This window comes from Thamnophis elegans, chromosome 1 (genome assembly GCF_009769535.1).
Source record: "Thamnophis elegans isolate rThaEle1 chromosome 1, rThaEle1.pri, whole genome shotgun sequence".
NCBI classification, from domain to species: Eukaryota; Metazoa; Chordata; class Lepidosauria; order Squamata; family Colubridae; genus Thamnophis; species Thamnophis elegans.
In genome coordinates this window covers 27,944,001-27,970,258 of record NC_045541.1, presented here as the reverse complement: position 1 = coordinate 27,970,258, position 26,258 = coordinate 27,944,001, and the positions used below count along the sequence as shown (strand labels likewise).

Here is a 26,258-nt window from a genome sequence, read left to right as displayed (position 1 = left end):
GGGAGATCTGCATAAAGTTGGCTGCTATTTCTAGCCTTGTCCAAACATTTTAATAAGATTTATGTGTGCCCTATTTATTATTGGCAACCTTAACACATTCAGATGGGAATCAGAGAACCTCACTGTGTGGGGTGTAACCAGTGGTGGGATCCTACCAGTTTAACAACCGGTTTGGTGGTTGCGTGCTTTGCAGTGAGCAGTTTTGAGAAAGCTTACCATCCACATTACTTCTGGGGAGGAAAACAGCTGAGGCACGGCAATTCGCTCTGTCGCGTGACTCAGCTGAGAGGATATAGGTCAGTAAAATACAAGGGGTGGGTGGGCAGCCCTAGCTGATTGTCAGAGCGAACCAGTTCACTCCCAGCTGCTCTTCAGAGCTATGGGATCACCCAAACCAGTCCAAACTAGTCGAATCCCATCCCTGGGTGTAACATAGATCTTCTACCGTCAACAAAAAAAAATTAAGCTTTTTGCCATTGCCATCACAATATTAGGAAACCAACACTTGACTCGAGATAGTCCTTACCCTTACAGCCACTAGTTTAGCAACCATTCAAAATTACAATGGCATTGAAAAAAACGACTCACGCTTATAACGACTGCAGCATTCCCCACAGTCACATGATCAAAATTTGAGCTCTTGGCAACTGGTACGAAGTTATGACGGTTGCAGCATTGCAAGGTCATATGAGATGACCATTTGTAATTGGCCCAGCCAGCTTCTGACAAGCAAGGTCAGTGGGGGAAGCTGGATTCACGTAAGGATCATGTGATTCACTTAACAACCATGACAAAAAAGATCATCATAAAATTAGGGGGGGGAAACTTCACAACTGCCTAGCAACAGAGGTTCTGGTCCCGGTTGTAGTCGTAAGTCAAGGATTACGTGTATTAAACCTGAACGTATCGATTAAAAAGCAGAGTGTTGACCATGCCATCTTTGGGACAAGCATGCCAAATTGTTGTACCCAGTGTGAGATCTCTTTAAGTTTCCAGAAACACAAGCAGTCATTCCAGTTGCCTTGGCTCATTAATTTCTCCCAGCTCCCTCGCAGTGTTTTGCAAATGGCAATTCATGATTTATCGTTTGTTTTTATTAATCTTTAAAAGAACGGCTCGCCTTAAAATTATGATTTCACCCATTTCGTTATGTCTTGATTATCTTTCCACATTTCATTCGGAAGTAGCCAAAGCTGGATATCTCGTCTACTTAACTCTAATGCCTTTGGCTTCACAGACATTTTATTTTATGCCAACACAATGATCCAAAAATAAATCCCCCAAATTTGAACTGAAAAGATACAGAGAACTAAAAGCTGTGAGCACCATGTAGCTGTAGGCACAGTAAATAAGTTTTTTTTTGTTTAAAGAAAAATAAATTTAGCTTTCATAAATCACTGAAACAACAGGGAGCCCCAAAGTGTTAAGAAGGGAGCACCATCAACCCTAAACAGCTTGTGCACATTTGGAGTCTCCTACCCCTCAGATATAGATATAAGCTAAGTTGTGTAATAAATCTTGATCTTAACATAAACAAGAATCATATAAACAAACCAACGAGTGAATTCTCTTTGGAGCTCAACAGATTGCCTAACTGTAAAGAAAAGGCAATGAAAAGTCATTGATTCTAAAAAGTAGGAGAGAGAAAAAAAACAGGCAGATAGGAAGAGATTAAATATTACATAGGGACATTGCCTCGTGACTCTGTAATCTTCCTCTCTAATCAGCTATAACGGCCCTCTGACATCGACTGAGAAATAAAGAGCAGGGTCTGTTTTCAGAGGTGCACTCATGCCAAAGCAAAAACAACAACAAAAAAGCAGAAAGATGACAACGCATGCGCAGACCATGTGGGCAGTTGAGCCAACTTTTGCTTGGAGGCATGTTTTCTAAATGGACCTGTCGAACATCTCATTTGCATGATGATCCAGCAGTGCCCCCATAACGATGGAAGCTGTCCATTAACTTGGTTTCATTTCGCAGGTCTGATTGCTTTGGCTATGCAGATAAGCCTGACAAGTGGCAATCCAGCAATCATAAACAGCAGCCATAAAACTACAGTGTTGTGGGGTGTTTTGTTTTTTTTAATGTCCCTGTAAGGTTGAGTTTATCTGCAATGACAAAATGAGTCAGACGGTGTTGCAGAACTCAGCTATTCAATCTAATATCTCATCACTTGGTATAAAAGAAGGACAAGCTAAAAAGAAAAACAAAAGAGATTTTCTAAAAAAATTAAAAAGCATTCGTGAGGAGTTTTTTTTTTCTTGCTTATGCGGGCAAATTCTACAGTTCATTAGCGGAGAATTAAAGATGCATAAAAAGCAAAAGTTAAGTTTTATGGGCACAAAACCAAAGGCTCATGAAGTCTAGCATGCTGTTCTTACAAGATGTCTTTCAGAAGCCCATGAGCAGGATATGAGGTTAATCAAACTCACATTTCCCCAGACCTGGTATCCAGAAACAAGTGACCTCATTAAAGTTTGGCGAGTATGTTTTTCCCCCCCAATGGAACTTGAATGCTTATCTTCTGTTTTTCAGCCTTTACTCCATGCACTGAGCTGATAGAGGCTGCTGCCAAAACTTCGAGAACTTGTATGTATAACGTTAAGAAATGCTGATTTTGTTCACCGAATGAACCTTTGTGATTAACTGGCACCAACTATTTTACGAAGTAAAAGGAAATTTAGCAAATAGATGAACCCACACGATTATGGGCATTAAACTTTCTTGGCAATACATTTTTTTCCATTCCACCGAAGTCAAAATTGATGTGTACCAACTCAAAATGAATGCAATCCTTATAATTTCTCATATCTTGCATATGAAAAATAAAGGAATAATCTCTGAGGCAGAAATGGAAGCAAAAAAACAGAGCTTGCGGCAAAGCAATGTCTAGGACAGGGATGTCAAACTCAAGGCCCGGAGGCCGGATCCAGCCCACAAGATGCTTAGCTCTGGCCCACAGGACCACCCTGGAAACAGCAAAGGACCACCCCACAGTGCCACTGCCAGAGAAAACAAGAGTTTGGGAGAGCTGAGTGGGGCTCTCCTGAGCTCTATTTTCGCTGGCAGAGGGCTGCAGGTGCCATCGCAGCCAAAAATGGAGCTTGCGAGGGCCACGGGCGCCACTACCAAGCTCTGTTTTCACTGGTAGCGGGTTACAGGAGGCCATCACAGCCAAAAAGGAGTTCTGGAGCCTGTTTTTGCTGGCAGAGAACTTGGGCCACCACAGGTGCTGACATGAGTGATGACACCACCTGGCCATGCCCACTCCTGTGCCCCCAAAGTCAAACACAGCCCTGATGCAGCCCTCAATAAATTGAGCTTGACATCCCTGGTCTAGGATGAGATAAACCAACTTTTTAGTGTAGGATCCAATGTGGGTTGGTCATCAGGACCAGAGATTTAGTCTTCCAACTTTCTGACTCATGCTGGAGCCATCCTCAGGGAACTACTCTCTCATCGGAATGGACACACATATTTGCCTTCATTAACTTCTTAGACCCATTCACATTCAACATAAGGGTTTGAGGGTCACATATTGCTCAGGTGTATGAGAAAGTTCTGGACATTTCCTTTTTAATGGTGATATTTAAATTCCAAAATTAAATTCCATTGAATTCCATTCCCAGTTTGAAGCAGTAAGAATTTATGCTGTGAATTATTTTTGTTTAGCAAACATGATCAGAAATGAATGAGGCCAGAGAAGAGGGGAGGCGAGGGGATTGCTGTTACGCATGCATAGTCTACGAAGAGTGTAGGTTGGCTGACAATATCAACAGAATGAAGACTAGTGAAGTGTGGCACACACAGGTATTGGAGAGCACAAATGCTTCCTTCACAAATGCACCACCAGAACAATAATTTTGCAAGTATTCCAGTGCCACCTGCTAAAGGAATCAGAACAAAAAAAAACCTGCTCCCACTACCCAAAGCATAATAAAAAGTATTGTATTGGAAACTTATTTAGCTTAATAATTGCTAAAAATGCCTAAAAATAGGTAAACACTTTTGGAGGGTCACAAATGGAAGAACAATCTGCTTCTGGGCTAGAGAAAAAAGAATGTATTTTATCTCTACTATCTCACTTCTACCCCATTGTAAATAAATAACTTAGTAGCCTGGTGTATATAAATAAAAAATTAAAACATCCAGTCATAACCTTAATAGCATTAAAAAAAAGTCCAGTCAAAACTTATAAAACCTTCTCCCAACCTATTCTCAAATACAGCTCATCTGCCTGGAACTCACACGGCATATCAGACATTAATACAAGAGTCCAGAGGTATTTCACGAGAAGAGTCCTCCACTTCTCTGCTCACAACAGAATACCTTATACCAGTGGTCCCCAACCTTTTTATCGCCGCGGACCAGTCAGCCTGTGAATTTTACCGTGGCCCGCTGAGCGCGCGCAGGGGTGGGGGTGGGGGTGTAAAAAAACTCCCAGCCCGGAGTACCCTTTAAGTAATCTATATTTCAGTAAACTGATCTACCGTCAGGCTGTTGCTTGTAAACTGGACTAACTATTTCTAGTTAATTTCTAACTATTTGAATGGAAGATTATATGCTTATAGTTTCTATTCTTTTGTTAACACACAACCACATTTTATTCTTCTACAGACACCATTTTTAATTACCAGGATAGTACACCAATGACAGCACCATGATCAGAAAATGTTAGATGTTGCATTATTTTCAATATGTATTTGTAAATATATGCCAAATAGATTGCAATCGCTTTCTGGACTTCCTTTAAATTTGCAGGTAAATGCTGCAATAGATATATAGCTCCCATCAGATTGATGATCACCCAAAATGTTATTCATTGAATTCACTGTGAATCCTTTCTTAGTAAGTGCATTCAAGCCAGCCTACTACTAGCTGGTAGCCTCTCTGTCCATTCACCAAATTATCTGGGACAGGGGTGTCAGAGTGACATCGAAAATGTCAAGGTAATAGCCATGACTATGAAATTAAAAGCCTATTTTTCTTTTATTTGCATCACATAAAAACCAAGATGGTTCCCATCTTGAATTTTTCTAAATACATCCTACATACAACCATGATGCAGGAGTTTTCATTCAGCAAGAAAAAGGAACCGGTGACTTGAGCCAAGTCAACATCTGGAAATCTTATCCCAGTCATATCCAACCTAGCTTATTTTTTGAGATCACCTCAAGGCGAGCTGGAGCGGGACGCGCTGCGCCACGAGTTGGAGAGCTTGGAGAGGCTGAGCGCGCAACTTGGAGAGCTGCGTCTCCGCCGCCTGGAGCCCGAGCTGGCCCGGCGGCGGCAGCAGCTGGAGGGGCTGTGGGCCGACTGCGCCGCTCTGGAGGCGCTGCTGGAGCAGCTCCTGGCCGAGCACGAAGGGCTGCAGGAAGCGCGCAAGCAGCGGCCAGCCGCGCTGCTGTCTGCCCCGCGGTCCTCCGGGCCGGGCGCTCCGAGAAGCGGCAGCTGGCCTCCGACTACGCGCTGGTGGTGAGCTGGAGCTGCGCGCAGAGCCTGGAGCGATACGAGGCCGAGTTGCGGGCGATGCAGGAGCTGGAAGGGGGCCGCCTGGGCCAAGAGGACCTGCGCAAGCTGCGCGCGCAGAACCAGGAGAGCCGCCGGCGCCTCGAGGAGCTGTGGCGCCGCTGCCGGGAGCTTTGCGCGCTGGGCGAGCGGCTGGAAGAGGAGCGGCTGGCGCAGCAGGAGAGCCACGGCGCCCAGCTGCAGGGATCATGGCCCCCGGCCGCTGCGCGGCCCGGTGCCAGGTACTCCGCGGCCCGGCACCGGTCCGCGGACCGGGGGTTGGGGACCACTGCCTTATACCACCAGACTTGAAATTCTGGGCTTAGACAATTTAGAACTACGCCACCTTTGGTCTGACCTGAGCATAGTACACAAAATTATCTGCTACACTGTCCTACCTGCCAATGACTACTTCATCTTTAACCCCAACAATACACGATAGATGCAAACACAAGGTAAACTGCTCCAAACTCGATTGCAGAAAATACAATTTCAGAAACAGAGTGGTCAATTCCTGGAATGCTCTACCTGACTCTGTCGTTACATTCCCAAGCCCCCAGTTTCAACCTTAAGACTGTCTACTGTTGGCCTCACCCCATTCCTAAGAGGTTTGTAAGGGGCGTGCATAAGTGCACCAATGTGGCTACCGCCCCTGTCCTAATTCATATCCATCTACTTATTCATATCCATTTCCTGAATTCATAATCATGTTTATACTTATATGTTATCTTATACATGCTTGACAAAATAAATAAAATTAAAAAACTAAAAAATAACACTTCAAAGTAAACAAAAAGATAAACATAAAGGTAATAAATAAGGAATAAATGAAAAAGAATAAGACAGCACCTAATATAAACTAAAGCAAAGCCTTCCAAAATAATTAAGTGTACACATTTTTCCTTAAAAAGCCAGTAAGGAAGAAGCTAGTTTGATCTCCAAGATGTTCTTGGCCAAGACTTCTACTTGTTTAGAAGAGCACACATTCCCTTAGAATTTGAATGTTTTGGCTGGATGGTTTACAAAGATGATGAAACAGCACAGGTACTCTTGTATTCATAAAGGTGTAGGTGTGTGTGTGTGTGTGTATCACAGAAAGTAACCTTCATGTCAATTTGAAAGGATGATTTTGAACAGAATTCAGACAACTTTTCTTTTTTCTTTCCTTTCCGAAACAAGGAAGAAGTAAAAATGTTGACTTAGACTGAGAAGTCGTGGGTTGTCTATAGAGATTGTCAGTCATCATCCAAGGTCATGGCAGTCTATATGTTTTTCCCCCCCCAAAAGGCAATTGGACTTTTGATTTTTGTTTGAAGCTTCTTGGATAAAAAGCAAAACATTTTCAACAAAACCCCCCCAAGAAAGTCCAGTTGCCTTTTGGAAAAAGCACCTTTGTGGATTCAAAATTCCACTCCTTCTAAACTCATTGGGTTTTAGCTGCTCGGTTTTGCATTGAGGGGTAGCTGTAGAAACCAAATGGGCGAATAAAAAAATTTTGAGATTAGTATTCCCTCTTAATCTAACCTGCAGAATCTTGGGGCCCTAGAAGTGAAGGCAAGATATACACTGTAATAAAAACTATTTCTGGAGTAGGAAAGTTGAGGAATAGATAATGATCATTACTTAAGAGATTAAAAAAAACACCTTTTAATGTTCCTAAATCTATTTTCAACAGCCAATTAGTAGTAATAAGGAAGGGTAAAAACTGTAATTTAATGAGATCTACAGACCTCACCAGCTCTATTCCAAGTTAGCTTCCTGCATCCACTTATTTGGACATACTGAATATCAGGAACAAGACAATGTTATGTAACACCAGATACTGAATCAACAGCTTTCAAATTGCCCAAAACACACAGTTGATTTCTGATGTTAAGAATTTCACAGAGTGAGAATTTGGGCAGTTTCAGGCAGAGGTGGCTGCTGCCGGTTTGAACCGGTTCGGGCGAACTGGTAGTTCTGACCACTGACTAGGTCTGCCCACGTGTCCTGGCGCTATCCTGTCCTATATATCTCATTCTCTGGCTTGCTTGCCACGCCCTGCAGCCCAGCTGATTTTCGCGCCTCTCCCGCTCTACTCACTGCGGCTGCCTGAGGTGTGCTGGAAGCTGCGCGTAGGAAATCACCGTGGGTTTGACGCGCACGCTCATATTTTTTGGTTCTGCACTAGGCAGATTACAATTACAATTGTTAAATTACAGCCCCACTCTGGTTTCAGGTCCCGGCAGAGCAAGAGAACATCAGGAGCAGGCGAAGTACAACAATCAGTTCTACATAATCTTTTTCAGCACACAAAACATTTCAAAGCTTGATGTATCCCCTCAAGAAAACTTGCCCGAATCCTGGCAGGAAAACTGCAGCCAAAGGAAGGATAATCCATTCACAGGAGCACCAGAGTTTGACTTTTTCCCTTTTAACCTTTATCTGTTTTTTTGATTAATTGCTCATTCCAAGCAGCTGGGCCAAATTTTATACTAATTGTGTAGCAGGCTCATTAGCCCCATCGAACAAGAGAGAGACATCCCTGTAATTATTCAACTGAACCACTGTCTGTGTTTTGGGTCTGATGATCACCCAAGTGATTTAATCGATATTCTACTTCACATTCAGATGTGCAATCTGGCATTTAGGAGGATATTTTGGAATGCCACCTAGCATTTTCTGACAAGCCAGGCAGTCAATTCTTGTCACAATCAATGGATCAACACTCCTTGATCTGGGGGCGGGGGGGGGGGGAAGCAGAGGTTGCACTTGCTAGAAAACACTAGGAGGAGAAAAAAAATCTATCTATCTTTCTTTTTCTTTCTTTCTCTCTTTCTTTCCTTCTTCCTTCCTTCCTTCCTTCCTTCCTTCCTGCCTGTGCCTGCTGCCTGCCTGCCTGCCTGCCTGCCTGCCTGCCTGCTTGCCTGCCTGCTTGCCTGCCTGCCTGCATCTTAACATTGCTGTACAGGGTCCTATCAACTCCATGCCATTCTAAGAACTGAAGTAAGTCCCCGTAAGCGGTTTCTGCTTCCAAAATTACAACCAGCCCAAAATGTCATCTGAATTTTTGCACAAAAATCAAGCTCCATTTCACCTCAGGAAGGTAGAAGCGATAGAGCAGGGGTGTCAAACCTGCGACGTCACGTCGATGTCACATGATGTGTTGTGACTTTTCCCCCCTTCACTAAATGGGGGGTGTCCGTGGGCAGTGCATGTTGCAGACTGCGAGTTGGACACCTGCTATAGAGAAATGCAAGGCCTAAATTACCTCACAGAAAAACCACACATTGCTGGAATTTATAGGAACGAGGAGTAGCTTCCACATCGTGGACCAGACAACACATGAAAAACCTCTAGTATCAGGTCAATTGCCTCTCCTTGGATTCACAGAAGGACAAATGTGGTCTCCGACCATGAAAAGATTACTAGTCCTTCTTCACCAGGATTTTGTCTGCCTTATAAATATATTCTAATCCATCCACAATGGTTTGCAAGTTTCAATAGCTGGGTTAAGCCAAAAGTAAATCCAATCTCATTATGATTTGGGAAGAATGCAAAAACCCTGCAAAATGTACTCAGTGCAAATTGGAAAAGAAATATATACACACACACACAACTGCAAAATGCAAGCCTGAATGTTAGGAATAGTCAGTTTCTGTGTTCTGGGAAATGAAAAGACATTTCTATTATCTTTCTCTTGTTTTGCTCTGAATTTCAATTTATTTCTATAGATATGTATTCGTAGATGAGAGAATGAAAGTGTGAGCCGTTGGTTCCTAGGCCAGAAGAGAGATTATGTAAATAGTTGCCAACTGTTCACCTTCCTCATCAGGCAGTCTGTTTTTAAGTTTTGACGGAGGGACGACGCGCAGCCAGGTTTCAACTAACAGAACTATTTATTCAGGTTGAAGGCGATTCAAAGAACGAAAACTCGCGCCAAGGTATTTATACTTTCTAAACCAATCACTGGCCGGGGACGAGACAGCAACTGCTGACGTCAGTCCCTCGGCCAATCAACAGTAACGTTAAGCCGGCAACACCCTCTAGAGCTCTCAGCCAATCAGAGAGCTAGAGGGTGTTACTGGCAGCAAGAATATTTACTAATATCTAACACCCCTTTCCCCCAGTTCTGCGCATGCCCGTAACGGAGCATGCGTAGTCCTTAAGGTACGTTGGGCGGCGCCGGACCCGCCCAGATCTTCTCAGTTCGGGAAGTCGTCGGCGGAGGAGGACCTCCTCGTGGTAGCTCCTCCCCGAAGGGAGTGCAGCTCCGAGGCACGCCTTTTCGGGAAGGCCCAGAAGGCGGGCTCAACTGTAACGGTAAGTATAGCCGTGGGGCGCGTCACTGGTCGTAGGAGGGACCCTCTGGGTAACGTCCTCGGATTGAGTTGTCAGGCCGGCGTCTCTGTGGTTGACGCTTGGGTAAGCAGGGCCTGGTGTGGCGAAGGCCCTTGTTTGCGGTCTTCCTGTTTGAGAATGTTGTGGTTGATACAGGAGGGGGCCTGGTGTGGCGAAGGCCCTTAGTTGCGGTCTCTCGGATTGAGGACTTTGTGATTGTGGCAGGTTGAGGCCTGGAGTGGCGAAGGCTTCACATTGCAACCCGGTGCTGCGGTGTTGTCACTCAGGGGTTCGCGGCCACCGGCCTGTGACGGGAGACGCCTCCTCAATTGATCCAGGTGGCGTCTCCATTGGGATCCATCGGCCAATTGGACCCTAAAAGAACATGGGCCGGTCAGGGCAACGATAGAGCCAGGCACCCATTTTGGTTCCCCCGCAAAGGACCGAGCCCACACTAGATCCCCTAGCTTAAAGGACCGGGGAGGGAGAACCCCCAGATTGCTCGGCTGATCCCCTGAATAGAGCGGGTGAAGCCTATCCAGGGAAGTCCGCAGGCGCCGGCCCATCAAGAGCTCCGCGGGGCTTTTGTTGGTCGTTGGACAGGGGGTGGAATGTTGGCTTAGCAGGTAAGCCGCCACCCTTGCCTGCCAGTCGCCCCGGTCCATGCGGCTCAGCGCCTCCTTTGCTGAGCGGACCGCCCGTTCTGCCCGGCCATTGCTGGCCGGGTGGTACGGGGCTATGGGCGCATGCCGGATCCCTTGCTCGGCCAAGAACTCCTGGAAAGCGGTGGATGTGAACTGGGGCCCATTGTCCGAGACCACCACGTCCGGCAACCCATGGGTCGCGAACAGTCTCCGTAGGGCCCTGACCGTACTCTCGGCTGTGGTAGAGCCCATGAGGACTAGCTCCACCCACCGAGAGTAGGCATCCACCACAACCAGGAAATTCTGGCCGTGGAAGGGACCAGCGAAATCGATGTGGAGGCGCGACCATGGGCCTCTCGGAGCCTCCCACTCACGAGCAGGCCCGGCTGGGGGGTTGGGCCTGGATAATTGACAGGTCGTGCAGCGGCCTACATGGGCCGCTATCTCTGTGTCCAGCAAGGGCCACCAGACATAGCTACGGGCCAATGCCTTCATTCGTGCTATGCCCGGGTGGTCTTTGTGGAGCAGATCCAGAACTAGTGGCCGGAGCGCGGTGGGGATCAGCACCCGATCCCCCCAGATGAGACACCCCCGTGGAGGGAGATCTCGGCCTGGCGATTTTTAAAGGGCTGGAAGCCCTCTGCCACTTTGTCTGCTGGCCATCCTCGTAACACCCAGGAAGAGACCTGGGACAGGACCGGATCGGCCTTCGTGTGGGCCGCCACGTCCGCGGCAGAGAGTGGGAAACCGGAGGCGGCAATGGAGAGGACAGAGAGAGAGGGGACGGGGGCGGTGTCCGTCCGGTAGTGGGCAACGGCTGAGGGCATCTGCATGCCCTAGCTGTTTGCCCGGACGGTAAAGCAACGTATAAGAATACGCTGCGAGGAACTCCGTCCAGCGAGTCATGCGGGGGGATAGAATGGAGGGAGTCGGCTTGTCCCCCGCCAAAAGCCCAAGGAGTGGCTTATGGTCGGTGACAAGGGTAAAGTGCCGACCGTAGAGGTAATCGTGGAACCTCTTAATCCCGGACACTGCAGCCAGAGCCTCCTTGTCGATCTGACTGTAGTTGCGCTCCGCCGAGGAGAGTGTCCGGGAATAAAAGGCCACAGGGGCTTCTGAGCCATTAGGGAGGATATGGCTCAGAACCGCCCCTACACCAAATGGGGAGGGTCACACGCCAACGTCAGAGGCATCCCATCATTATATTGAATGAGAACTGCCGATGACGTCAGTGTGTCTTTGACAGCCGCGAACGCATGCGCTTCGCGGCTGCCCCAGCGCCAGGCCGCGGATCGGTCGAGCAACCGATGCAGCGGCTCGGCTAGTGACCTTGTGAGGTATGAAGGGGGCGTAAAAATTGAGCAGCCCTAAGAACGCCTGTAGCTCCGCCCTGGAGGTGGGAGCAGGGGCGTTCTTAATGGCGGCAATTTTAGATGGTGTAGGATGAATGCCTTGGGCATCTATTAAGAAGCCCAAGAATTCTACCCTAGGGACAGCAAATGAGCATTTGCTGCTTTTCAATTTTAATCCCGCGCCCCTGAAACGACAGAGGACCTTCCTTATTTCGATGAGTTCTGAGCGGCTCGTTGCAGCGATCAGAACATCATCGAAATATGGAACTACCCCCGGAAGTCCGTGGAGCAAACGCTCCATGAGACTTTGGAAGATCCCCGGGGCCACGGACACACCGAATTGTAGGCGGCGACAACGAAAAGCCCCACGATGGGTGACGATGGTCTGGGCAGCCGCCGCATCGTCATCCACCGGGAGCTGTTGATAGGCTTGCGCCATATCCAGTTTGGCAAATATGCAACCCTGCCCCAAGGAATGGAGCAGGTGTTGCACAACAGGGACTGGATAGGGGTTTGCCTGAAGGGCCAAGTTGATCGTCGACTTGTAGTCGGCGCAGATTCTCACCGAGCCATCCGGTTTGATCGGGAGGACTATGGGTGTCTCCCATGGAGCATGATCAACTGGCTCGATGACCCCTGAGCCAATAATTTGTCAAGTTCGGCGTCAACCTTGGCCCTTAAGGCAAAAGGCACCCTGCGGGCTTTCAGCCTAATAGGAGCAATCTGAGGATCCAAACTAAGGGAGATGGGGGTTCCTTTGTAACACCCTAGCTGTCCATCAAACACATCAGAGAACTCCTGTAGGATGTCCTCAATAGTAGAAGCATTTACCCGGTGCACCCCCCGATGGACAGTCCCAGTGCCGGAACCAGTCAAGGCCAAGAAGGGCCGGCAAGTTATTCCTTACAATTATAATTGGCAGCTCCCCCTCAAATTTGCCATACTTAACATGAATAGGAAAGGATCCCAGAACAGGAATCAACTTTCCTTGGTAGTCCCTTAAGAGTACCCGGGATGGGGCTAACTTAGTTTGGGAGACGGTCGGGCAAAGGTGTGAGAACATGTCCCATGACAATAAGGACCGGGAGGAACCAGAGTCCACCTCCATTTGGCAAGGCTGACTGCCAGGTGGACATTGGCTGTGATTTTGCGATTTCCCGAGGAGGCCTGATTGATGGAACTTTCAGCTTCCTGCGGCTCGGATACGTTGTGGCAGTCGTCCCCTCTGCGAGTTGGTCTCGGTGGCTGGCGGCGCTGCTGCGGCTTGGGTTTCTCGTTAGCCCGGAAGAAAACAGGAGCTGGCAAAAAGGCTCGGCAGACTTGGGCGATGTGTCCTTGCCTCTGACAGCGGCGGCAGATTGCGTTTTTAAATTGACAAGTTTGGCGGTCGTGGCGGCCTCCGCAACTAAGGCATGGCACCTTGGGGTTTGCGGTGTGGCTGTGGATGGTGCAGGTTGCTTCCGCGCGGTTGGGCACGGACTTGGCCGACGTTGTCGGGCTCCAGGTCCTCAGTAAGTGAAAAATCATCATAGTCAATTTCATGTACTTGTGAGGCCATTGGGGGAAGGAGGCTTGCCCTGTCGTTTGAGATGACAGCTGCAGCCGCTCCAAATCAGCTGTTGATTGCTCAGAGAGCTCAGCTGCTCTGGCGATCTCTACTGCCTGGAGAAGTGTAATGTCGTGATGGCGGAACATGCGGCTTCTTAAATGCACATCCCGCACTCCGCACACGAACTGCTCGACTAAATTTTCTTCGAGGTTCGAAAAATCGCACTGGGCCGCCACAGTGCGCAGGGCTTCCAAAAATTGACTGATCGTCTCCCCCGGCTTCTGTACTCGTCTCCTGAACGCGAAGCTGCGGGCAATTTTGGACGGCGTTGGGGCATAGTGCCCCTTCAATTTCGCCATCAAGTTGTCCCAGCCTAATTTGTATGCGGGTCTGGGAGCAGCCATAGCTCTGGCTGAGGCAAACATTGAGGGTTCGCAGCATGATAAGAAAAAGCTGCACTTCTCCTCATCTGTTTGAGCCTGGTTTTTTGTAGCGATCAAATAAGTTTCAAAACGCTCCATGAATCCTTCCCAGGATTCGCCGGCGGAGCCGAAAGGAGCGAAAGGCGGCAATGAATTCATTTTAAATCAGAGTTCAGTAGGAGACGTGTGAGGAGCGGAGTGACGGAGGTCGTGACAGGAAAATTTTTCCTCAGCGTTCGGTGCCGGCGCGGATAGCGACTTACAGCAGCTAGCTGAAATAACCTCTCTGTACTCTAACCTAGGCTTGCGTGGAATCGCCGAATCCCACCTTCGTCGCCAGTTTTAAGTTTTGACGGAGGGACGACGCGCAGCCAGGTTTCAACTAACAGAACTATTTATTCAGGTTGAAGGCGATTCAAAGAACGAAAACTCGCGCCAAGGTATTTATACTCTTTCTAAACCAATCACTGGCCGGGGACGAGACAGCAACTGCTGACGTCAGTCCCTCGGCCAATCAACAGTAACGTTAAGCCGGCAACACCCTCTAGAGCTCTCAGCCAATCAGAGAGCTAGAGGGTGTTACTGGCAGCAAGAATATTTACTAATATCTAACACCTGTGACCTCAAGGGAAAGGTTGGGGGGGGGGGAGAGACTATTGGTTTGAACCACAGTGGGGAATGGGAAGCTCTTCATCCTTTTGCTGGCAATGGGCAATCCTCATTTAACAACTGCTTTATTTAGCAACCGTTCATCGCACAATGGTGATAAAGAAGTAACTTTACAACCAATCCTTACATTCACAGCTGTAAAGCAAAGGAAAGCTGAAATAAGATCATAAGCACAGTCAGTTTCACAGTGGCTGCCAGTCTCAATTATGGCCATTAAACAAGAACTAACTGTATTCATCTGGCTTCCTCGGTATTTGCGATGGATTCTTACTTAGCAAATTGTGACTAAGGTAGCTATGCAAGTTCTCCTCACATATACTGTCCCAGTATAATTTTTTTCCTGAAAGATGTTAGTGTAGGCCTCAAGCCAGAGATTTCAAGACCAACCAGTGACACCACAGAAGCAGTTTCTTCCTATTAAGATGAAATAAGCCTAATCTTCAGGCATACTGTCTCTCCAATGCTCTCCAAAAGGAGCATTTATAGTGAGATAAATGGCAATGTGCTCCACACTAGATGTTGGTGTTCTGTATAGTCAACAAGTGTGGGTTCACTCCTGCTAAATGACTGGACATCAGTGGTGGGTTTCAAATTTTTTGGAACCTCTTCTGTAGGTGTGGCCTGCTTCCGGGTCCACTGGTGGAACCTCTTCTAATCTGTTTGGTAGATTTGACGAACCAGTTCTATCGAACTGGTGCGAACTGGTAGGAACCCACCTCTGCTGGACATGGAACATTTAGCATAGAGCAGGGGTGTCAAACCCGCGGCATCACACTTTCATCACGCTTTCCCCACCCTTTACTAAAATGGAGGTGGGGTGACCAGCGTGTGATGCATCTGGCCTGCAGCCCATGACTTTGACACTCTTGGCGTAGAGGATACCTTCACCTGAAGAAATGCAACTGGTTGTGTAGTACACAGACTGTGGTACCACAGAAAATGGTTACCATATTTTGGAGTATAAGACACACCTGAGTATAAGATGCAGCAAGGTTTTCAAGAGGAAAATTAAAAAAAAATTTTTTTGCTCTCTGCAAACCTCCCCAAAACGGCCCGTTTTTTGCGAAAACGGGCCCATTTTCTCCCCAAAAAGACAGGGGGGGGGGGGGGGGGGGGGGGGGGGGGGGGGGGGGGGGGGAATAGCTTTAGGGAGCTTGCAGACTGCTCAGGGGGGGGGGCCCCCAAAAACAAGCAAAGAAATGGCTCATTTTTTGCAAAAATGGGCCTGTTTTTCATAAAAAAGGCATGGATAGCTTTTAGGAAGCTTATAGAGCTCCTGGGAGCTGAGGGAGGGGTAAAATTGAGCAAAACAGGCTGTTTTTTTGTCATTTCTGCCCTCCCAGCCCCCAGGAGCTCTCTAAAAGCTTCCTGGAGGCTATGCACGGTCCATTTTGGTGAAGGGGTGGGGTTTCAGGAGGCAAAAATGCTGTATTCAGTGTATAAGATGCACCCAGATTTTCAGCCTCTTTTTTGAGGAAAAGGTGCATCTTATACTGCAAAATACGTAATCCAACATCAAGTTGTATCTGGGACACTTCTGCCAACTCACCCCCCCACCCCACACACACATACAATTAAGTCAAGTGAAATCATAATTTGTGAGTTTTGTTCAGACAGCTTAATAGTGTGCTTCCTCTTGCAATAAATGGGCTCCTGACAGAGGCTCATTCACCAAATACAGTTCGTACTAAATACCAGCAATTGTGTTATTTTCATGGGTTATAAGACAGATACAATAAATTAAGAGGGCATTTAATGGCAAGCATGTCAGAAGAGGGGAAACTAGAATCAAAAGCCCTTGTTTTCATTGGCTTGAATCAAAATTGTTGAAGGAAAAAATAATAATAAAAAAATTGGGAAGCACCCATTTAAATCTTGATGATTTTTAGATTTGGGAATTTTGGCTATTTCCCCCAATATCTGGAGATCATGGCAAACAATTTCATGAGTAATATTTTATTCAACGTATGCCGGTAAACATTAGAAAGTATGCCCCTATATGCCGTCATTAATGCACACTGAGCATTAGCTACTACAATTTAATTTCAAAGGCAGTGTTGACTTTCTATTTATTTTTTTCCTCTCTCTTGGGGTATTAGTACAGCCTCGACTGTCAACATTAGCTATATAAAGGAGTTCAGGTATCTAAACTACTGTTCCTGGAGAATTACTGCACAAAGACCACGATTTAGAGAAGCAGTGAGCAGAGGGAGAGAAATGTATTAACGCTGCAGTTGGGACTCACAAACTCCCAGATGCCTTTCTGTAGGGTTCCCATAAAACAAACGTGGCAATGATACAAAGGTCTCACACACGAATTCTATCCAGCTAACAAGATAGTAAAGAGGGGAGGGGGAATGTTCAGAAACCTGGCAAGAGTGTCTGCCCAAAAATTGGGAGAATTTCAGTGAGAATTTCATGTTTTAGCCAGTGGTTTTTATCAGTCCACAGGGAAAGCAAGCTAACTTTTCCTGTTCAGAAGGAGTTTTTGTCCTCTGCATCCTAATCCCCCCCATGCCACAACAGTTACTCTGTGTTTAATCTGCAAAGTTAAGAGTGTTCCTAACTCTGCCTTTGAGTATTTCATGTGTTAAAAACCCAATGGCGAAATTGTCACATGATAAGCAGCGGTAGCATGATTGTTTTGAAAGGCTCAGAGGGAATGTGTCTTAAGAGCTCTTTGATTGAAGCATCACAAAGGCGCTCCTGTACCCCAGGAAACAATGAACTAAGAAGGGTACTAATCCAGATCAAAAGACATCTGAACAAATCTCCAAATTTTGATGGACTGGTATGGAGGAAAGTGGCCTTTGAAGTAACTTAGCCCCAAACGGTTTCAAAGCTTTTAGAGTTAAAATGAGCACAGTAGGCTTGGCAACAATTAAACTAATTAGTGCCATCTAGCCCAGTGGTGGGATTCAAAAAAATTTATTACAGGTTCTGGGGGCGTGGCTTGGTGGGTGTGGCAGGGGAAGGTTACTGCAAAATCCCAATTTCCTCCCGATCAGCTGGAACTCGGGAGGCAGAGAATAAATGGGGGCAGGGCCAGTCAGAGGTGGTATTTACAGGTTCCCTGAACTACTCAAAATTTCCACTACCAGTTCTCCAAAACTGGTCAGAACCTGCTGAATACCACTTCTGGACTAGCCCCAGCATCACAGGGGGTGGGGGAATATCCACATCTGCGCCATAATTTCCATATAATTGTCAAAGGCGCAGCAGTACATGCGTGTCATCAAATGATAACCATTCATACATAAGAGATAACATGGTCCATTCCGATTTGGCGTAGCGTGTTAAGTGAAACTATTCATCCTGGTTTATTCTTAAGTCACTCGTGCAAGTCACCTCCTGTATGCATTACTGCAACACGCTCTACATGGGGTGTCCTTGAAGTCATCCAGGAGTTGTGATTGGTCCAGAATGCAGTAGCATGCAGTTTTGGGTATCTTGCAGTTCACCGACTAACAATATGGCTGTGCACTTGCTTTGAACAACTTAACAGGAATTGTAACTGAAAGGGTGGAGACCCTTCCACCAAACTCAACCACTGAAGATTATTTTGATAGATTCCTATAATTTTTGGCAATGTAGAACAGAGCACTTTACTATTTTTTCTTTTCCAGGACTGTTTTTCAACTTTCCAAAGTAGTCTGCAGCTCTGGGATTTCCTGGTGGTCTCCTATCCAAATACTAATCAGATTTAAGTTCCATACAGTTTTTTTTCAAGATCAGTCAAGATTGGCTCAAAATGCCACTTTCTGTGACTCACAATGAACAAAAAGAATGACCAAAGGGATAAAAAAACTGACCTTTTGTGTTTCGATCCATGGATGGCTAGTAGTTAAGACATGAGAAAATAAGGAGAGAATAATTCAAAGTAAATCTAGATGCATGTGAAAGAAAAGTCAGCAATCTATTTGTGCAATACACCTTTATTTTCCTTTACCTCTGCAGTCAGTCTTTAAGTAATCATTGTGTAAACAACAGAATGGAATGAAATTACATTGAATTGTATGCCAATGGTCTAGAACACCTCAAACATTAATGACAAGGTATTATAAATAACTTTTAAATAACACATTTGCCATTTTCCCTTAGGTTAGAGAGCTGCCGTTTACCTAAACTTAGCAAGGAGTTGGTTTTATGTGGGACATCCAGTAAGTCCACACCTTTGAAAATGTATCAGACTGAAATCTCATTCCAAAAATCACTAACTTCAAAATATCTATGCCACAGATTAATCTTATGACTACTTTGGTCAGAAATGTTTAAATATTGTGTAACACCTTCTTCTTGTTTCATTTTTTCGATTTTCATTCACCACTGAAACCATTGCACAAAGCCCTTTCTTATTATTTGCACTCCACCTGGATGTTCTGCAGAATTTCAAGTAAAGCTCAGATTCTTTTCAAGTTTTATTATTATGAAACAATTCCTATCTTTAATTATAAACCAAATCCATGACGGGTAAAACAAAGGCATTTTAGCTTAATGGCAACTGTTTACACGGTTCAGCTTATAGATTCCCCCAACAAAGTAGGCCGTAATTATTTGTCTTTTGAGTCTCTGCTATAATAATCATTCTCATGACTCAAAATTGAAGCACGGTGTGTGTCTAAAAATGAGATGAGCTTGGTTTAGCATAGGTTCAGGCACAATCTTAGAACGTTAATATTTGCAAGGCACCTCCCACGCCACTGACAATCCAATGAGGGATGCTTAAAGGAACACGCAAACCAAACAAAACCCAAAACTAATGCCTACATCAGTTCAAAACTAGGGATTGTGACAAATACTTCAAAGAGAAATCTGCTTCCCTTTAAATAACATAATTTAACTGCAACTAGCACATAAATCATGAAGGGGAGGGGAGTCCAATTTCATACAGCGAGGATATATATTGCATAAATAAAAGGGGGGGGGAATTCACAGTTGGTTTTAAATCAGGAATTCAAGTTTGGCTAATAAACCCTATCGTTTATAATCACGTTCATTCTACATAACAACCAACGAATCAGAATTGTCCACTAAATAATGACTGTTTTGTCTGAATTAAAGAAGAAATAGCTCTGGCAGCAGATTCCTTTTGTAACCAATGGATACAGCCACTCAAGTGCATTTCCGATCCGTCTGTTCTCTCGTCGGAGAAATCCATCCCAACTGCTGAAGCAGCACTGAGTGGCCTCTGGAATGTTAGCAAGGAGTGGCGGAGCGGTGGGCTTTCGCTTGTTCCAACCTGGTGAGGTGCTACTGGATGAAGCGGAACTCCGTGTGTGGTGCTTGAAAAATTTCCTTCACAATGTAAAGCTGGCCTCTTCGCAATCACACCCTTTTGCGGGGGGGTGGGGGGGGAGGGTCAGGTGCTTTGGCATCAGCTGACGCTTAACTGAGCAAACCCAATCAATTTTACCTCGTCGGGGATTTCCGTACCGTCGCAACCAGAAGCCTGAAAAACACAATGCCAAAGGAACAGGGTTAGAGGTCCTTAAAGGAGGGTGGGAAATGCTCTTGAGAGAGAATGTCAACCTTCCTTCCTTCCTCCCATTCCCCCTCCTTTCTTTTTACAAATAATTCTAGGTGGTGAGCATATCCAACACACTTTTCTCCTCATATTTTCCCCACAACAACCCTGTAAGGTGAATTAGGCTGAGAGGGATTGACTGTCCCAAGGTCACCCAACTGGCTTTCATGCCTAAGTCCTGACTTGAATTCATGGGTCTTTTCAGAGGTGGGCTTCAAAAATTTCAGCAATGGGTTCTCTGCCTGGTTGCTGGGTGGGCGTGGCTATGGCCTAGTCGGCCTCCTGAACCACAGCCAGGGGGAGGGATTTTGCTTTCCCCAGGCTCCAGAGGCTTTCCTCGAGCTTCTAGGAGGGCAAAAACTGCTCCCCGGGACTCCTGGAGGCTGGAAATGGGCCCATTTCTGGATTTCCGGAGGCTGTAAACGGGCTTGTTCGGGAGGCCCATATCCTCCCCTCCACCCTGAGCTTCTGAATGGGCACTTATCTCAAAACAGGCCACATGGAGACTCCTGGAAGGGGAGGTGTGGGCAGGGCCATCCAGTGGTGGGAGTTCTCCAAACCGGCCATAACATTAGCTATGGGTTCTCCCAAACCTATAGCGGTCCAACCATGGATCTCTTGCTTTCTAGCCTGGTGCTTTAAAATTATATTTCATCTATGCAGGTGAAATATTCAGTCAAGAAGCCTTGAGTGAACATGGCAGTTAAAAGATTTTATCTGCTCTCTTTTCAACTCTGCCTCTCTTCCTGTACCATTATTTGACATCACCATTGCAAAAGTGAGGTTTAGATACACTTTCTGATAGAAGCAATGTAGCTTTTAATATAAATGAATAGTCTTTTGGCTGTTGTGTAAGAGGATGATTCATATGCTATATACAGGTTTGGTAGTACTGTATTAAATTTACTGGTATTGTCTATGTGTTTTAAATGTCTAGACAATTCATGTGAATTTATATTGTATGTGGTTATTCAGAATGGGGTAACAGAATTCAGTGAAACTAACTTCTAGATAAACCAGTAGCTTTAACTTCAAATATCTTGAACTGGCCTGAACCAATTTGCTACTGAATATAATGGGGTCAGTACAGCTGATTATTGTTAACTAAAGTTTTCATAAATTTATTGACACAGAGTTTTCAATCAATATTACTAATTACACCAACAGTCTAAACATGGACACTTTCTATTTTAAGCAGGCTAGTTTTCAAAAAGTAGTCTTCAGATTGTCCAACATAACCACAGATTGATACCAGAAGGCAAATTTGTTACATATGCCATTAATCATGCATTGTCAATTGTTTTAGGAATGTCAATAATTATGCTCTTAAACATTACAGTAAAAATACTTACACTACAGGCAACAACAAGGGTTTTGTGCACTGAACGTGCCTCGTAGAGCCTTTTCAATAAAATTACGATACAAATAATACAACCCAACATGATGTGCATCCAATAGATCAATTTTGTTGAAGTGGTCACAAGTTATGCTGTTACGCCTATACAGTTTTGTCATATTTTGTAGGAAGAAGCTAAGGCATCACTTATGAGGAAACTATTTTAGAGAAAGTTGTCAATGAAGAAGCTACACATTTTGCCACGGATTGCAGCAGATGCTTTTACTGCTCAAGAGCCTGAATTCATATCTTTTATTTACCAAATTGTAAGAAGGGCAGCTCATTGTGTTGAACATTCCCTGATTAATTGGTGGATTTCAAATTACTCAACCATGGTTCATTTGGGAAAGCTCATTCTTCTATTGTTATTGGGGATTACTAACAATAATATACACTGCTGATTGCAAGAAGTGTGTGTGTGTGTGTGTGTGTGTGTAGGTTTTGTTGCTACGTATAAATCACATTTCACCTGCAGAACCCAAAACATTGTTCAGGTAGCCCTCAAGTTACAACAGTAATTGGGACCACAATTGCTATTATTGTAAAGGGTGATGTCACATGACCATATTGCTTAGTGCTGGCAGCCCCAGTTGCTCTCATAATCCCAAAAGATGGGAGTCATTTTGCATAGTGCAGGCTATGAGCAGGTTGAGGAAGGGCTGGCAGAGATTGCAGGCAGGAGCCATTTACCAGAACAAAATGCAGTCCCTGGTGGCTTGCCCATTTGACTTTTCTTATCAGAAGGTTGCATATGATGATTGCATAGCTACAGCTCCCTGTGACAGCATAAATCATGAGCTGGGCACTCAAGTGCTTAGATCACAATCACAACATATATAGATCCGAGGTGGCGCAATGGTTAAATGCAGCACTGCAGGCTACTTCAGCTGACGGCAGTTCTGCAGTTCGGCTGTTCAAATCTCACCGGCTCAGGGTTGACTCAGCCTTCCATCCTTCCGAGGTGGGTAAAATGAGGACCCGGATTGTTGTTGGGGGCAATATGCTGACTCTGTAAACCGCTTAGAGAGGGCTGAAAGCCCTATGAAGCGGTATATAAGTCTAACTGCTATTGCCCCAACATGGGGGTGGCTATGATGACCAGAACTTTGGGAACCATTTATGTCCACTTTTTTCCACACCACGGATAAATTTGAAGGGTTGCTGAACAAATGGAAGTCAGCCGATAACTATCTACAATGGGGGTCCCCAACCCTGGTCCACGGACTGGCACTGGGCCGTGGCATGGCACAGTCCGCAGAAACAAACAAAGCCCCATCCGCAGGATGAAGGCAACACACAAAACCAGGTCCACTTCAGTCTATGGAAAAATTTATCTTCATGTGTTCTGACCTAGGCTTCCCCAGCAGCATGAAGCTGAGTCCTTGTCCCGATAAACCCCTTTTATTTAATTTACAATGAATTCCTCTCCAGCAAAGTCCCGGCCCACAGTCTTTAACATAGTTCACAATTACCGACCTTTATCAGGCTTGGAGAGTGGCCAGGCCTGTATCTTTCGGACGCCGCAATACTTGGCAAGAATGCAGGCATGAACTAATTGTCTCCTGCAAACTTCACTCCCCTTTCGCTCCTCTTTTATTCCTTATGGGAGGGGCCATTCACTGTCCCTCTGTGCCTTTACTCCCAAATTGACCCTTATTCCTTAGCTGTTCTCTTCTGGAAGCTCTGCGCATGCACACACTTGGAACAGCCTCCAGCTGTTCGTCTGTCTCACTGATGTTTGACTCTGAAGGCAGCTGATAACTGTCAGACGCCCCTGGCCCCATCTCTACCTTTGACACAGAGCACTCGTCAGAGCCTTCCCCAGACCAGGACTGGCCCATGTTCCTTCCCAACCTGTCTGAATCTGCTGTCAGCTCTGCTGGTGGGCCACAACACCATGGAACCGGTCCCTGGTGCCCAAAAGGTTGGGGGCCGCTGATCTACAATATAGGGAGAAACATTTGCTATGGCTAGGGTTACCAATTGCAAATATCATTCTGAGTCTGATACAGTAATAAGCCACTTTAGCTACTGAAAAATTAGTTCTTCAAACTTAAATAGGATTGTAATGATGGCCTAACAGAACTGTTTCTAGATCATGACTTGGAGGGGGAGCTGTTGAGGAACCTGAATGTGCTATATGTTATTATTCTGACACAGTGATTACATTGTTTCCTAGTCCAATTATAAAACTGACATTCCACTTAATCATAATTATTGCTGGTTGATCTCTTTGATGGCACCTCTCTCGAAACGGCTCTGCAACTGTTCACAACACAGACACGTAAGGAGCCCCTGCAGATTTTACTCACACATCATAGCTGACTATAGGGGGCAGTGCACATCTCCATTGCAAGGGCAGTTGAGCCAGCGTTGTCCAAAGTCATTTCGTTGGTTATGTAACCAATATGAGGTCACATAGCACATAGACATATCTACACATTAATCCTTTACTGTACAGATAAAGTAAAGGTAAAGGCACCCCTCGCACAAATGTGCTGGTCATTCCAAACCCGGGGGTGTGCTCATCTCTGTTTCAAAGCCGAAGAGCCAGCTCTGTCCGAAGACGTCTCTGTGGTCATGTGGCTGGCATGACCAAACGCCGAAGGTGCATGGAACACTGTTACATTCCCACCAAAGATGGTCCTATTTTTCTACTTGCATTTTTACATGCTTTTGAACTGCTAGGCTGGCAGAAGCTGGGACAAGTAATAGGAGGTCACTCTGTTACACGGTGCTAGGGATTCAAACTGCTGACCTTTCTGATCGACAAGCTTCGATCAGTCTTAGCCACTGAGCCACTGCGTCCCTATTAGAGATAGTCCTCGGCTAATAACTATTGTTTAGCAACCAATTTGAGCTACAATGGCACTGAAAGAATTGGCTCGCAACTAGTCCTTATACTTACAACCATTGCAATGTGCCCATGGTCATGTGATCAAAATTTGGGAACTTGGAAACCGCAGGCATTTGTAACAATTGCAGCATCTGGGAGTCATGGAGTCACCATTTGAGACCTTCCTAACCACCTTCCGACAAGTAAAGTCCGTGGGGGAAGCCGGAAATGGTGGCCCACTTTCCCTTGAATCATCACAAAACACTCTTTTCTTTAAATGGGAAGCCTAATATAAATGTTTTAAACAAAAATAAAACAAGGGCTTCCTTCAACAATGAGGAATAATAGTAGGGAAGAGAAGTTGCTGAATCAGAACGTTTTGATTTCCTAGGGGACTATCTGACTATCCATGAGCACCTCTCAACCCGTCTCTCCAATGCTCCAATGCTCTCCAAAAGGAGCATTTATAGTGAGATAAATGGCTATGGAAAGAGGGGGGGGGAATTATTCAAAAAGGGTTTTATTTTATCTGAGGGCCCAAGCTGACATGTATCTTCAGAAGGAACCCATGATTTCATTTCCAAACTATTAAGCAGTGAGAGTGATGCAGATCAAATAGGTGAATTGGGTCCCACGAAAAAAGCAAAAGCAAGAGGAAGTACGATGGGTGAACAAACTAACTATAGCTGAGGACAGCTAAACATCCTAACCATGATGGCGAACCTATGGCATGCATGTCCGAAGTGGCACACGCCTGGTATGCGCGGCATCGCCCGTTCCTCTTCTGGGTTTCTGGCGTGCATGCACGTGCGACAATCAGCTGGCCTTCGTGCGTGCGGCAGTAGTGGAAACTGGGAGCTTGTCTTCCGTTTTCTGGCGTGAGCATGCGTGCTGCACAGCTGATCATCACGCATACATGCGTGACAGAAACCTGGAAGAGGAACGGGTGATGCCGTGCATGCCAGGTGACATGGCTCCACGCGCCGGAAACAGGAAGTTCATTTTCTGATGCTCACATGCGGCCTGGGCAGCTCCTCTGCTGGGTTGCGGCCCAGACAAGCAAAAAAGTTCGCCATCACTGTCCTATAGCATAGCATTGTTATTGCCTTCCAGACTTCAGGAAATACATCATGATTTCTACAATTCCCAAACAGTAACCATTTACCCAGAAAAATGCAAACTTCACGCCAGATGCCCAAGCTTAGTTTTACTGTCTTCTTAAGAAATAAATTATTGTAGGTTCAGGGATTCAACTAACACAAATCAGAAAGTCCTACCGCTGTCAGCCCATACATGGGAGGCACCAGGAGATACAAGGACACAAGATATATGTCAGGGTTTGTCAGCTCACCAGAGATTGATAGATGAGTGCTGGCTTTTCTTTTCCTTTCTGATAAATTATGATTTCCAGCCAGTGAAATTTTTTTTTAAAGCGACAAAGGCTGTTTTTCTTTCTAACTTCATTTTGCAAAGACTAATAAAATGCTTGAAAGGTCAGGTTCAGTTTAAAAAAAAAAAAAAAGACTAATAAAGCCCAGAAATGAAGAAAGTACCTTGCTCAAAAAGATCAGTAATTCTTTCCCATTTTACATTATTTCACCTCCAACGGTATTTTTACTTACCAGTTTAAAGGTTAATGTTTTCAAGGCTCTGGGGTCATCTACTATTTTTTGTAAATTAGCAGCAACTGGGGAAAACAAAGCATGAAAAGCATGGAGTACACACCAAGTGACACGGTATTTAGTTAATAAATAGAAGGCATTTACTGAAGAGCAAAATGAGACATTTTGTACCAGACATTTATAAAAGGAGGCATTCAGCCTGAAGTCAAGGTTAACATAATTTTTCCCTCCCTAGAATAAAGAAAATAATGTAATTTTTTCAGGAGTACCTTCATCAGGATCACTCCTTGTTAGGCTTCATAAAGAGAAAGTTGAGAAATAGTATGTCTGCATCGTGTCTTTAATTTTACATTTATATTCACTTTGAATGAGCAACAACCCAATAGCTAATGTTACTATGCATAATCTATTGC

At 45.4% G+C, this 26,258-nt stretch overlaps 1 protein-coding gene across 1 annotated transcript in view; it reads right to left on the bottom strand.

Annotated features, from left to right (window-relative positions):
• Positions 1 to 18,384: 18,384 nt before the first annotated feature.
• The window catches only part of STK39 (serine/threonine kinase 39), a 127,671-nt gene continuing 119,797 nt past the window's right edge, over positions 18,385 to 26,258 (bottom strand). The window contains exons 17-18 of the mRNA XM_032219343.1: positions 25,846 to 25,910; positions 18,385 to 19,916 (exon numbers count right to left, since the gene is read on the bottom strand). Of these exons, the coding sequence (XP_032075234.1) occupies positions 19,842 to 19,916; positions 25,846 to 25,910 (140 nt within the window). The 3' untranslated portion in view covers positions 18,385 to 19,841. The remainder of the gene's footprint in view (positions 19,917 to 25,845; positions 25,911 to 26,258) is intronic.